Below are 12,975 nucleotides of genomic sequence, written 5' to 3'. Positions count from 1 at the left end.
TATTACCTCTGCCCCCAAAGCCTTCTCCCTCAGTATCATCCAAACCTCAAAGGAAAGGATTAAATCATATGTCTTAAGTCAACAGAGGCCAACAAATATGACCTTTATTCAACAAATATGACCTTTATTCACCAAACAATGTCTTTGGGATAAGAGCTCACAGGATGGTGGGCATTGTATTACTATCAAGGCAGATATCTGTCTGTCTGTCTGTCTGTTTCTCTCTCTCTCTCTCTCTCTCTCTCTCTCACACACACACACACACACACACACACACACACACACACAGACCCATCAGTCAGTCTGAAGAATCCAAGGGCACCATCAGCTTCATCTGAATCACCTCCTCCTGGACAGGACTCCCCCAGCTCTGTGATTTTCCTTTCCTGCCCTGCTTTGCACTGAGCCTCTCCCGAATGCTTCATTCCCTTTAAGAACTACAGTCTCTGGCAATGAAGAAAGGATCCTCCACAATTTGCAGAGTGGGTTCACCAAATACCTGGCCAATACCCACACTCAGGGAAACAGGAATTTCAAGGACTGGGGTCTCAAGGGAATTTTTCTTGGCCCATAAAAGACTGAATGCATTTTCAGCTGTTTCGTGGGTACCAGCTGGGGCTTGAGTTTCAATTTCATGGAGGGCAACAGGATTAGCTGTTGAGCCGAGAGAGCGAGAGCGAGCGAGAGAGAGAGAGAGACGCACCTGCTCAATGGGATTAAATGTCTCATTGGTGCTGGATATCCCTGTGAGTTTGTGCACGAGTTATCAGCCCCATTTTACAGATCAAGAAGTGGGATTTCGAGGTTTAAGTGCCCCCAATGTCGTGCAGAATGAAATGAAACTGGGACTCTGCTGTTCCGCAGGAGACTGTATCTTCAGTCTACTATAATAAACAACGGGAGCTTTGCTAGTAAATTGTGCTATACTGTTTCATACGGACAGGTAACAAAGCCCATTCACACTCATGACTTCACTGGATCCACTGATAATATTTTGGAAGGGGCTACTGCAGTGTCAGTTTTTCTGAGGAAATTGAGAATCAGAGAGGTTTTGTGACTGCCCAAGGACACAGAGCTACTAAGTGGTGATGGATCCAGGAATTTCTTCTCTTTTGTCAATGGTGGGTCAGCTCTCTCTCTCTTTTTTTTCTATTATCATTCTTTGCTATTTATTATTCAAACCAAGATTATTTTGCCCTTGTTTCCAAACCCTGAATGCTTCTCTTTGCTCGATAAGGACTTTTTAGAGAAGGGTGTCTCAACCAACCCACTATTGACATTTGGGTCTGAATGATTCTTCGTTTTATGTGGTGCGGGGTGGGAAGGCTATCCTGTAGGATGTTGGAAGCATGCCTGGCCTCTCCCTGGTGGATACCCCTAGCACCCCCCCCACACACACACACTCTAGCTGTGACAACCAAAAATGTCTTCAGGCATTGCAAACGTCCACTGATGAGCACAATCACACCTACTGAAAACCACTGATCTAATCTAGTGTGATCCAATAAAGCTTCTGCAAGGATAGAAATATTCTGTACCTTTCCTGTCCACTATGGTAGCTGCTAGCCAACTGTGGCTATTGAGCATTTGAAATATGGCCAGTGTGACCTGAAAGGTGATGTTTTCCTTGGAGTTCCTTTTCAATTATTTCAGTCATTTAAATCATGTGTGGCTAGGGGCTGCTTTATTTGACAGCCTAGCTCCAGAGGGCAACATAGTGTGGGTAGGAAGATAGCCCATCAATGGGGCACTGGACCCTACAAGCAGTCAGGGGATCCCCCCACTCCCCCAGCAGAAGTGTGACCAGCTTCTTGCTTCACTGCAGCCAGCAGAACACCAGACGGCAAATGGCAAATACTTGGCAGACCTACCAACCCTAGCCGTTTCTGTGCTCATGGCAGGCATTACTAGTTGATCGCCACATGCCTTTCTGCTAGTACAGGATCATTCTCAATGTAACACTCTGGGCAGTGCCCAACTGCAGATCAGCTGGTGCTGGCATGAAGGAGAGACATTGTTGGCTGTCCCTGCATGAGGTCAGGAGGCTGGTCTGTAAGGTCCAGCATCTCATCAGGCTATATGGTGGCTGGCAAGGGCATGGGGCCTGCCTAGGTCAGTGGGACAACCACAGATATGGAGAGGGGAATGGTGATGTGTTGGAGGGACCCAGACTTTTCTCTGTTCATGTCTCCAAGAAACACTCACTGCTTGATTTGTGGGTCGAGGCAAGGCATAAGGGGGCGGGTGGGTGCTGGTTTGTCAGCCCCTGAGGTGCAGAGCTTTTGCAGAATTTAATGGACCTGGGTGCCATATTCAGATGACCAAAACATATTTCTTATAAATATTTGGTTTTTCTTCATAGTTCAGAGCTCACAGCTCTGAAACTATTGGAATTCCTTAAGTCTTGAGAGTGATAAATGTGGCTTTTGTTAATGCTAACACCATGATTTTTGAAAACCACCTAAGGATGGGAGCTGATGGCCGATGGAGACAACCATGGGATTAGAGGATTGGAACCTACCCCTGATCTCTGAGGCAGGAGAGGGGTGAGAGACTGAGTTCAATCACCAATGGCCCATGATTTCATCCATCGTACCTATGTAACAAAGTCTCCATAAAATCCCAAAAGAATAGTGTTCGGAGAACTCCTGGTTGATGAACATATGGAAATTTGGGGAGATTGGTGACCCTGGATCAGGCCTGGGGCCCCCCACCCTTTCCCCATCCCCTGCCCTGAGTATCTCTTCCATCCTGACTTCTATCTCTTCATAATAAATGGGTGATTTGGGGAGCAAAAATTTCTCTGAGTTCGAGCTGTTCTGGCAAATGTATCAGAAACAAGATGGGGGTCATGGGTACTTCTGATTTATAGCCAGAGATGGTCAGAAACACAGGTGACAACTTGGGTTCAAGACTGGTGTCCGAAGTGGAGGGTGCTCTTGTGGGGCTGAGCCCTTTACCTGCAGAATGTCAAACTGTCTCCAGTAGATGGTGTCAGAATTGAGTTGAATGGAGTTGACTCTTAATCACCCTGCTGGTGTTGAGAACAGCTTGGTGTTGTGTGGGGAATGCCCCCTGCAGTTGGAGTTGGGTCCAGGAACCTGAAAGACTGGGGGCAGTGGGGGATAGGGATGCTGGGAATGTCGCGGCTCACAGGTGTACAGAGCATCCAGTAATCCCACTGCCTTGTGAAATGGACAAGAAAGGCTGGTGCCCCCATTTGACAGGTGGTGGGACTGCAGCCCTAAGGGAGTCCACGGAAGGCAGGTGAGGTCTGAGGTTAGCTGTGAGACCTCTAAAGAGGAGGTGAGCCCATCAAGGGACAGGAGGTCTGCTGTGTTCACCCCAGTCAGCCTTTGTGAATGGAAGTGTCCACTCTGTTGCAAAGAACCATCTAGAAAACTTCCTGGGGACAGTGGCCAGCATTCTGAAGGTTCTGGGAGCCGTGAGAAATTTCTTAACTGAGAAATGGTTGAAGGCTTCAGATGAGAAAATTGGGGGCAGACCCCATATGGGTCACATGGAAAACCTTATCTGCCACTCCAGAGAAGAGAACTGGGGTCCGCATGTGGCTGTCCTGATAAGGCAGCTCTGTGGGTAGGAGGAAAAGGTGGTAGATCCCAGGGAACAGGGAAATGAGGACCCTCGTTGTGTGCCAGGATCAGAGAAGGTGGGTTCTATGGCCTCTGAGGGCTTTGCAGCTCTGGTTTCAAAGAAGAAAAACAAAATGAGAGCAGACCCTGAATGTCTTACTTAGTAATGAGTTCCCCATCACTGGGTATGACCAAGCAAGGATTCATTGATTTTCCATCCAGGAGATTCCTTGTGAGCAGGGCTGGTCCTCTGAGGCTCTCTGACAGTGGACAGTGGGCAGGGCATTGCATTCTCCACCCCCTGCTTCCCTATCTTCTCCATCAATGCCTCCCTTGCTCTTCCCTCCCTCCCTCCCTTCTTCTTCACTCTCTCTATTTCCTACTGCTAACCTCCCTTTTTTCTAATTCATCACCTTCCCTACCCTCTCTTCTCATCTTCTAGGATAATGGGCTACTTGCTAGATGTGGGTTTCCCTTGCTCTGATGAGGGGAGGGTGTCTCTGTGTTGGGCAAAGTCTCTTTTCATTACTACGTGGCTCTGTGACCATCAAACTCTAGGTCTGGATGAGCTTGGCTGCATCATGCATGAATCAAGAGATTCATGTCCCTTAAGCCAACATCTGGCAAATAGGTAGCAATGGTGTCTCATTCCCTCCTTCCATGCCTGGGACAGACATTAATAATCAATCAGAGCATTCTCTTCCACTGAGCCCAGATAACACCCCAGGAGGCAACTAACCATCTGTCAGAATTAATGCATGAGTTGAAACCTACTTGCCCCCTGGCTATATTGGCTAGGGTCCCACGATGACAGCATACCCAGCTGGTAATGTGGAGAGACTTTTTAATGAAGGAACTCTTCCAAGAGGTGTGTGCAGGGTTAAGGAAACCAATAACGCAGGGGACAAGCAGTGGTGGGTTACTAGCATTGGGCTGGTTGCAAGGCAGAGATGGTTAATAGAGGAACCTGGGAGCTAATGGCAGTCTGTCCTTGAAGAGGGACTGCTCCAAGGGGCTTATGGCTGTAGATGGAGAAACATAGCCTTTGCCAAAACTGGGGCCGGAGATGGAGGAAGCAGGACAGGTAGGGCAATAAAGACTCTACCTCTAGTCCCTCCCATATGCAGGTCTCCTTCCAGAGCCTTCCGTTGACCAAATTCAGCAGGAGGCCAGAGAGCCAGGGAGCCCTGGGGTCTACAACCCTAGTGGTCAGCACCCCGAAGCACAGAGCAGGCTAAAGAAGGAAGCAGAATGTTAGGAAGCCCAAATAGAAGAACCAAGCCTCCATTCTTCCCTTCCCCAGCAACCTGCATAGACTCGGGGCCCTTCCATCCGGGGAATGGCCCCAGACCTGGCTGCCTTGGAAGAAGGGATGAGGAAAGAGAGCCTGTGGGGGTCCTCAGAAAGCTTGTGGTATGAATGTTGGAACTTTGACCTCCTCCTACCCGATTTGGCCAGGACCAAATCCAGCTTTCTGCCTGGTTTAAAAAATGAAGTTGCATTGAAATGGCCACACCCCTTCTTTTATATATCACCCAGGACTGCTTCTGGGGTGCAAAGGCAGAGCTGAGTAGTTGCAAGGGAGACCCTGTGACCTCAGTGCTTGACCAGCTTCCTATCTGGCCCTTTATGGGAAACTTTGTGGACCTCCCCCGAGCACAGCATGCTGGACCAGCAATAGGAGGAGCTTTCTTCTGGACTGAAGAGGGCTGGGGGTAGGTGATTGGGTGGGGAAGATCCACTAGGCCAGGACAGGAGAGGGGACTTTGGGAGGGCACCTTCAAGGGAGGGAGGCAGCCAGCCCGTGGGCACCCAGCAGGGAGAGCTGAGAGCCGAGAGCACAGGTGCCCTCTGATCTCTGCCACTGGGTGATTCCCATGAACTTGGGCCCACCTGGAAACCAGTAGGTAGAAGGGGTGGAGGATGGGTCTGAAGGGGTGAATGGATGATACCCAGCTTGGGGCACCTTCCTCTGCCCCCGCCCTGGCCCCCCCTACTGGCTGGAAGCAAGGCACTTGCCCTCCCTCTGATACGGGGTCACTCACAGAACCCACCTCAGAACAGGGTGCCTTGTGGGAGTCGTGACATGACCACTCACGTTCTCAGCACAGAGCCGTGCGCAGATCTTCATGGGCGCCTGTCATCAGTGGTCTAGCTTTTGTTGCCTCCCTTTCAGGGTCTAAGGGCTGAGATCTCAGGGTTGAGCAGAAGGAGCAGTTTAGTCAACAAGGTCATCCCACTCCTTCCTGTGTGATCTTGAACCCCCTTGCTCCTCAAACTACAACAGACCCAGTGCTGTGACTAACACCCAACAGATACTGACCAAATAGAGCATACCCCCAGCTACCTGAGGAAGTACCTTCTTAAACCAACTTCCTGGGATTACCCAACCTAGGTAGGTTCCCAACCTAGGGGACCTCCAAGCCCCAACCTAGTGGCCCCAGATTGGCCCTTGATTCTTACCACCAGCCTGGGGCTGAAATGGGAGCAGAGTGTGGGTGGGAGGCATGGGATGTCTTGGGGAGGGGGAGGGACTCAGCTTGATCTTTTTGCTGGGTGACTCTGGGCAAGCGCCTTTACCTCTCTGAGTCACTGTTTGCTCTATGGGAGGATGCCAACCACACGGTGCTGTTGTGGGAATGAAAATGATAATGACTTTTAAAATAAATAAATTCTAGTTCCAGTAGGAATTGAAGGGGGAACTGGGGGCAATTGGGTGTAACGATCTATCTCATTGCTAGGCATGTAGTAGCTTCTCCCTCAATGCTGGAGAATTATCCTGGGCTGGGCTCTCCAGGCCAGCCTTGAGCCATGGAGTCAAATAAAAATGAAAAATATGATCGAGGGCAATTACTGGTGATTAAGAACATGCTCAGTTATAGGTGTTCTCCTCTTGTTTTAAGGCTGAGAAAAATGAGGCTTGGAGAATTTCCTGGGTTCCCCCAGGGTAGTGGTGGTGGCAGGACACGTACTTGGGCCATGATAACATGCGGCTGCCCCCTGTGCCACCCCTCCCCCCACCATGGATACAGATAGCACAGGAGGATGTCAGAAATCCACATCACAGTCTTGCTGCCAAAGTCCTCCTCTGCCCCTTCTCAGCCACACTCCTCATCATTACCTGTTCCTGAGTTCCTACATTCATTCAAAAAACATTTGCTGAGAGCTAAGTATGTGCCAGGCACTGTCCTAGGCACTGGACCCACGTAAGAGGACATAACAGTTGGAAATTCTGGTCTTCATAGGGCCATGTTCTGCAGGGTCAATCAGAAACTAAACAACAACAAAAAATCTATAGCATGATGGACACTGGTAATTAGCCATAAATTGCAGTGGCAGGGTGGGGTGGGGGGGGGAGAACAGGATAAAGTGATGTGCAATCACTTGGGGGGGGGAGGGTAGCGGTGCGGTGGGAGGGATGGGAGTTATGCCTTCATTTAAGCAGTGAAGGCAGTATCAGTGACAGGATGACTCTGAGCAAAGACTTACCATGTGGAAGGAAAAGCATCTGGAGCCAAGGGAACAGAATGTGCAAAGGCCCTGAGGTGGGAACCTGTGTAGAAGTGCCTGCAAGAGGTCAATGTCACTGCTGGGGAGGAGCAAGAGGCAGAGGCATTTGGACAGATGGTTGTGGGGGCCACCTGAGCCTCTATAAAGACTTGGGAGTTTGTTCTTTGAGAGAGGGGAAGTCACTGGAAGGCTGGCCTCTGTGTTAGGACTGGACATTTAGGGGGTGAGAGGGAAAGCCTTGAGGTTCTCCTGGGGCCCCTCAGATCTAGCTTGCATCATAAAAAACTGTGTCAAGCTGTCCCTGACTTTGGGGATCACCTTTCCTTTTCCCAGCCTCCCCCCTTCCTAAGGGGTGACTGAAGACGTTATACCATGGCTTCCGAGCGCCTGGGGCTTCCTCATCGCTTTAAACGGCAGCTGATGGGGCAGGTGTGAGTTTTTGGCCTGGAAGGGAACGTGGTGATAAGAACACTTACTTAAATTAAAGCTTGACAAAGCCTCCCCAGTGGCATTGGCTCCTGGCCCTGGGTCACTGGGACTGGCCTGGTGCCTCTGAGGGGACGTGGGGAGTGATGGCCCCACGCAGAGCTCCCCCCTCTTATTCCCCTGTGCTGTGGAACCTCTGGGCAGGCCAGCAGCCCTGGGCTGAGGACAGCCCACACTGACAGCCAGGATTCTCCCTGGAGCCTTGAAGCTGAGGGTGATCCTTGGGAAGCAGCCACTGGGCTGGCCAGGCTTGGGCTGGATGGGAAGGGGGAGGGGACAGTGGACACGGTATCTACCTCATGTCAGGGCTATTCATAACCCGGGCTCTACTTCCCAGGCACGCGGCATAGCGGACTCTGGCTGTGAGTCACTTGGGGGCCTCCCTAGGGTCCCTCCATCCCCAGGGATCTCACCTTATGTGCACTCTCCAGCTTCCTTTGTCTCTGCGAGCCGGGGAGTCCACATGGTGGGGAGTTTTTTCTCAAGGCAAAGACTTGGCTCTTTGCACTGGGACATGTTCCCAGGGTCTCCTCTTTGGTTCATGACCTCATCAGAGCTGAAATGTCCCTTCTTGGATCTTTGGATCTTGAGATTTCCTCTTGCCCAGGCCCCACAGGGGTGTGTGTGTGTGAGGGTCTCAGTCAGTCCTGTGCTGGTAAACATTTAATGGGCAGCTCCTGGAACCAAAGCCCTGATCTGACGCATTTGCCAGTTTCTGGGACATAAACCCTTCCAGAGCCAACTTCTTAGCGGTTAAAGTGACATCACAGAATGTGGAGTTAGAAAGAAGTGGCCTTAGCGGACTCCCGGAAGATGGTAGGAGCTGGTGGGAGCTGCCTCCAGCCCAACCCGTCCGGGCCCCCAGTTCTGCCCCTCCAGCTTCCAAGATAAGCAGTGGGTGGGATCACCTTGAACTCTGCGCAAAGCCTTCGTACAGATAAGTCACTGAAAGCAGCTACTTGAAGGCCAGACAGGGCTTTGGAAACTCTGGGATGATGAGAAGGGGGGACATCTTTCTCACTGTCTCTCTCTGTCAAATAAATACATAAGATCTTTAAAAAAAAAAAAAAAAAAAAAAAGACGAACTGCTCAGTGAGAGAAGCCAGACACAAAGAAGACCGCAGATGCTCAGATCCCATATAAATGGGCACTAAGGGAGAATACAGCTATAGTGGCTGCAAATGGTCTGGAAGGGTCTCCTTGGGGTAATGGGATTGTGGTCTCGGCTGCAAAACTCTGTAAGCTCATCAAAGACTGGTATGCTGTATGCTTACGAATGAGCAGATCTTAACGGCTGACCTTAGAAATGACTGTTCCCTGGAGCTGTTGTAAAATGTTTCCTATGTACCCTTCTCAATGGATTCGCCATATTCCTTCAAGTTAGATGGGCTGGGATTTATTTGGCCTTCTCTAGTTACTGCACGCCTGGGTTGTGTCTCTGGTTTGGGTGTTATGAGGGACCCAGGGATGAAAGTTTCTGCTTTAGGATCCCTTCCTCAAACTTGTTTTCCAGAAGAGGACTTTCTAAGTCAAAAGTTATGAACATTTATCAAGATTCTCAATATGATGCTGGGGGTGTATGGGTGGGGGTTGAGTTGGGGGGTTCTTTTCTATTTTGGGGGATACATTGGGAACATTGACAATAAATGAGCTCCCTTTGTAAAAAAAAAAAAAGAAAAGAAAAGAAAAGAAAAAGGCTCTCGGTATGATGCTGACCATGCTAAATTGTTTCCTTCCAAAGCATGGGGCTAATTGATAGTTTGGGTGCCTGTCTTTTCCTAATGCTTATGGTCGGATTGTGACACCACCTGCTTCCTCACAAAAGAGAAACACACTATTCTATGGTATCAAAGTTAGGACAGTGGTTCTCCTCTGGGGGACAGTAACTTAAGAAGGGGCATGAGGCAAGGTGAGGGGGACTGGAATGTTTTGTTTATTTTTATTTTTTATTTTATTTTATTTTTTTTTTTGAGAGAGAGTGCCTTTGAGCAGAGGTGAAGGGTAGAGTGGGGAGCGAAGGGCGGAGGAGAGGGAGAGAGAGAATCTCAAGTAGACATGCCCTCTTGCTGAGCATAGTGTAGGGCTCCATCTCACGAGCCGTGAGATCATGACTTGATCCAAACCTGGAGTCGGGACACTTAACTGACTGAGCCAGCCAGGCACTCCGGTTCTGTTTATTTTTGAATTGAGATGGGATTGCCTTCCAGGGGATTAATTGTACTGGTGGGTGTATTTTTACAGGGGATGCACTCATGGGGGCCCCTCCCAGATCAAGATAAAGAACACTTCCATCCCCCCAGGACATTCTCTTGTGTCCCTTTCCAGGCCAAAGCTAACGACTCCTCTGACCTTCATCACCATAGATTAGATCTGCCCGATCTTACAAATAAAATGATAGTTTTTATTCTCTATCAGGATGCTGGTTACATAGATATGGTCTTTGGGTAAGGGCCGCTGAGCTGTATACTTCTGTATTTTCTGACATATATTATGTCTCAATGACAAGTCAAAATGTGGGATCAAGGGGAAAAGGATTTGGGGGCGCTGTCCACTTAGCTGCTGGCAACCTCCATGGTGACTGGGGTCCTCCCAGTGGGCTGTGCGCAGCTGTGTGACCTTGGTTCGTGTCGCTGGTGGGGGTGGGAGGAGGGCTGTGTCCAAGAGCTAACCTGTATCTCTCTTCTGTCCCCCACCCTCACCTGTGTCTCCATCTGTCTCATGTGCTGTGTGTGTGTCCATAAAGCCACATTTGGTGCTGTCCGGCCGAGAGCTCCGTGTCATCCCATCTCAGCCCTGACATCGCCTCAGCATGGCCATCTCATCACGCCTCGCCCTGTGGGAGCAGAAGGAAAGTAATGTTCAGGGCTCAGACTACAGCCGTGGGGCTGACTGCCAAGTCAGAGGACAAGTCAGAGCATGGGTGGCCCAGGCTGTCCCCTCCCACGTCAGTGGGGAATCTGGCATCCAGCCCCTCCCTGTGACATGTTCCAGGCACCGCCCCCCCGTCCATTTCCCTTGGCCAGCTCTAGTTAGCCATGGCTTCTCCAACCCAGTTCATGAACTCCTTGAACTCTTCCCATGACTGCCCAGTCTCTTCCGGTTCCTCAGTAGGCGGGTGGGGAATGAGGGTAGACCGGCTGTCCTGTCTGGATCATCATGGCGGCTTCCAGGAGCACTGGGCTTGTGTGGGCGGCGGGGGGAAGACAGAGATGTTGGCTGCCAGACTTCTACCGTGGGGATGGGCTTCTGTGGTCCCTGCCTTCTGTTACCATGGAGAACTGGAACCGGGCCCTTCTTTCCCGTGATTCTTTTCCCCTTCGTCTCTTCTCACAAGTTACCACAAAGGGCTGTCTCTTTCTCTGATGCTGCCATCTCCCTCTCCGCGCCTCCCACCCTCCTGTACAATTTGATGCATTGGAGCCTGAGGGGTGGGGTGGTGGAGAAGTTCTCTCTGGCTGCCTTCTGATTGCCTTTGTCCCTCCCAGACTGCTCTGGGTGCCGCGTCAAGAACAGCCCCGCAGAAAGCAGAGGCTGACACCCGCTGAGGGTGCCTTGAGCTTCACTCTGTCTAATGACATGGCTTTCGGTTCCTGCTGAAGGGAGAGGCGTGGAGTCCGTGGGAGCCCAGCCTTGCATGCTCCCTGCTTCTCTCTCCCTGGGCAGAGGTCTGCATCAACCAGCCTCAACCCCTGGCCTCTGCTTTGTCTCCTGGTCTTTCCTGTCTCCTCTGGATGCCCCTCCTATTAGGCAGGCTGCAGAGACCAAGTCTTTTGCCAGCCACATAGGTGGACCTTAATAAGGACCTTGTTTTAACCAGTGTGTGGCTCTACCATAGAGGGCCCTGCAGATTTTTTGCCCCCTCCTGGGCGGTCACAGTGATGCCAGTTAAAGATACAGCCCGGTTGGCCGGAGCAGGTCCCATTGTCTCGGTCCCCATGCTGTTGCAGTCCACACAGGAGACTCAGTGACATGCCAACTCCAACCAGCTTGGGCTGAGGCCATGTTTCTGGTGTAAAATGCCAGCATCCAGCCTGCCAGCTTCAGGAGCCAGTGCTGGGGAGCCCTTGGTTGTCTGGGTCCTGGTATAAGGACCCTCAAGAAGCCACAGGCCAGGCCAGGAATGGTTATAAACCATTTCTTACCCTCCCACCTTCCTGGTGTGCCATAGATGTCAGTCTGGTATTTTAACTGCAAGCTGAGGTGGGGAATGTGCCTGGTTTCCTGGGGTCCGCCCTCTTTCCGACAACGGAAAAGTTCCTTACAGACCGGGTCCTCCCTGAGTCTGTTCCAAGCCAAGGAAGGGAACTGACGGGCCGAACTCACATAATGAGGAAATTCAGTCTGGGCAGAAATCACAAGGACGAGGGGGCCTGTGCTGCTCATGCGTTCCATTTCCATGCGCTGTCTCAAGGCATCCCAGAACCATGCCCAACCCCATCTGCTTCATACACATGCTTGGTCATGTATGTCCCCCTTGGCTCCCTCCTGGGCTCCACTGCCAACTTCTCAAAGGTCTGCTTGCTCCCACTGGTTCACTTACTGAGCTTTTTCCTTCTTTGCTTCTGCAAACACAGATTCGGGAGGAGGACAAGAGCCCTCCACCGTCTTCGCCCCCTCCCCTTTTCTCCGTCATCCCAGGGGGCTTCATTAAGCAACTGGTCCGGGAGACTGAGAAAGAGTCCAAGGAAGCAAGGCTGAGGAAAGAGGCAGCACTCGCCTCTCCAGAACAAGAGGTAAGTGCCCCCCACCCTGGGGAAGGGGACTGGGTGTCAGGGGATGCCAGTCAACCCCCACCATCCTGTCCTATGAGCCTCCTAAGTCAGCCACCATCTTGCCTTCGCTTCTATTCTCCCCCCTTGGAGGAATGTCCTTTCTTCAGCTGATCTACTGAACTCCTGTGCTTCCTTCAAAACCCAGCTCAAATAGTACATCTCTGGAAAGCTCTGCTATTGCCTTCCTTCCTCCGATTCCCACAGCACCCTCTGAGTCTGCCTTAATTGTGGTTGGCATGGTGACATATATGGAGCCCCTCCTGTAAAATTTGGCCTAGAGGGGAGCTCAACGAATGATTGTTTAAAGACTGAATGAAGGCTATGAGCTGATGTGCAATTGTGGGGATCTTTTTACCCCTACTTTTGCAGAAAGAGGAAGCTTGATGTTAGCTAAGGACGCAGAGTTGGCTTACTTTACATGGGAAAGATCCTGAGTGACTGTTGTTGGTTATAGGTGTATTGGTTGTTAAAATACGGAAACCTCTCCATAGCAGGGGGCAAACAGGCATGACTCCAGCTGCGCCACCCAGCGCCCTCCAGCTGCCCCTCCCCTGAGTTCCTCGGAAGGGCCACATGCCAATCATTAGAGGGTTAATGCTTGGCACAAGTAGGGA

At 50.9% G+C, this 12,975-nt stretch overlaps 1 protein-coding gene across 1 annotated transcript in view; it reads left to right on the top strand.

Annotated features, from left to right (window-relative positions):
- Positions 1-12,975, top strand: part of MYO18B (myosin XVIIIB) — a 250,379-nt gene that overhangs the window by 2,929 nt on the left and 234,475 nt on the right. Inside the window, exons 2-3 of the mRNA XM_082698791.1 lie at positions 10,333-10,437; positions 12,164-12,322. Of these exons, the coding sequence (XP_082554917.1) occupies positions 10,399-10,437; positions 12,164-12,322 (198 nt within the window). The 5' untranslated portion in view covers positions 10,333-10,398. The remainder of the gene's footprint in view (positions 1-10,332; positions 10,438-12,163; positions 12,323-12,975) is intronic.

Source organism: Mustela nivalis (assembly GCF_964662115.1).
Source record: "Mustela nivalis genome assembly, chromosome: 14".
Taxonomy (NCBI): Eukaryota; Metazoa; Chordata; class Mammalia; order Carnivora; family Mustelidae; genus Mustela; species Mustela nivalis.
The sequence above is the reverse complement of the archived record's forward strand: the minus strand, read 5'-3'. Positions and strand labels throughout refer to the sequence as shown.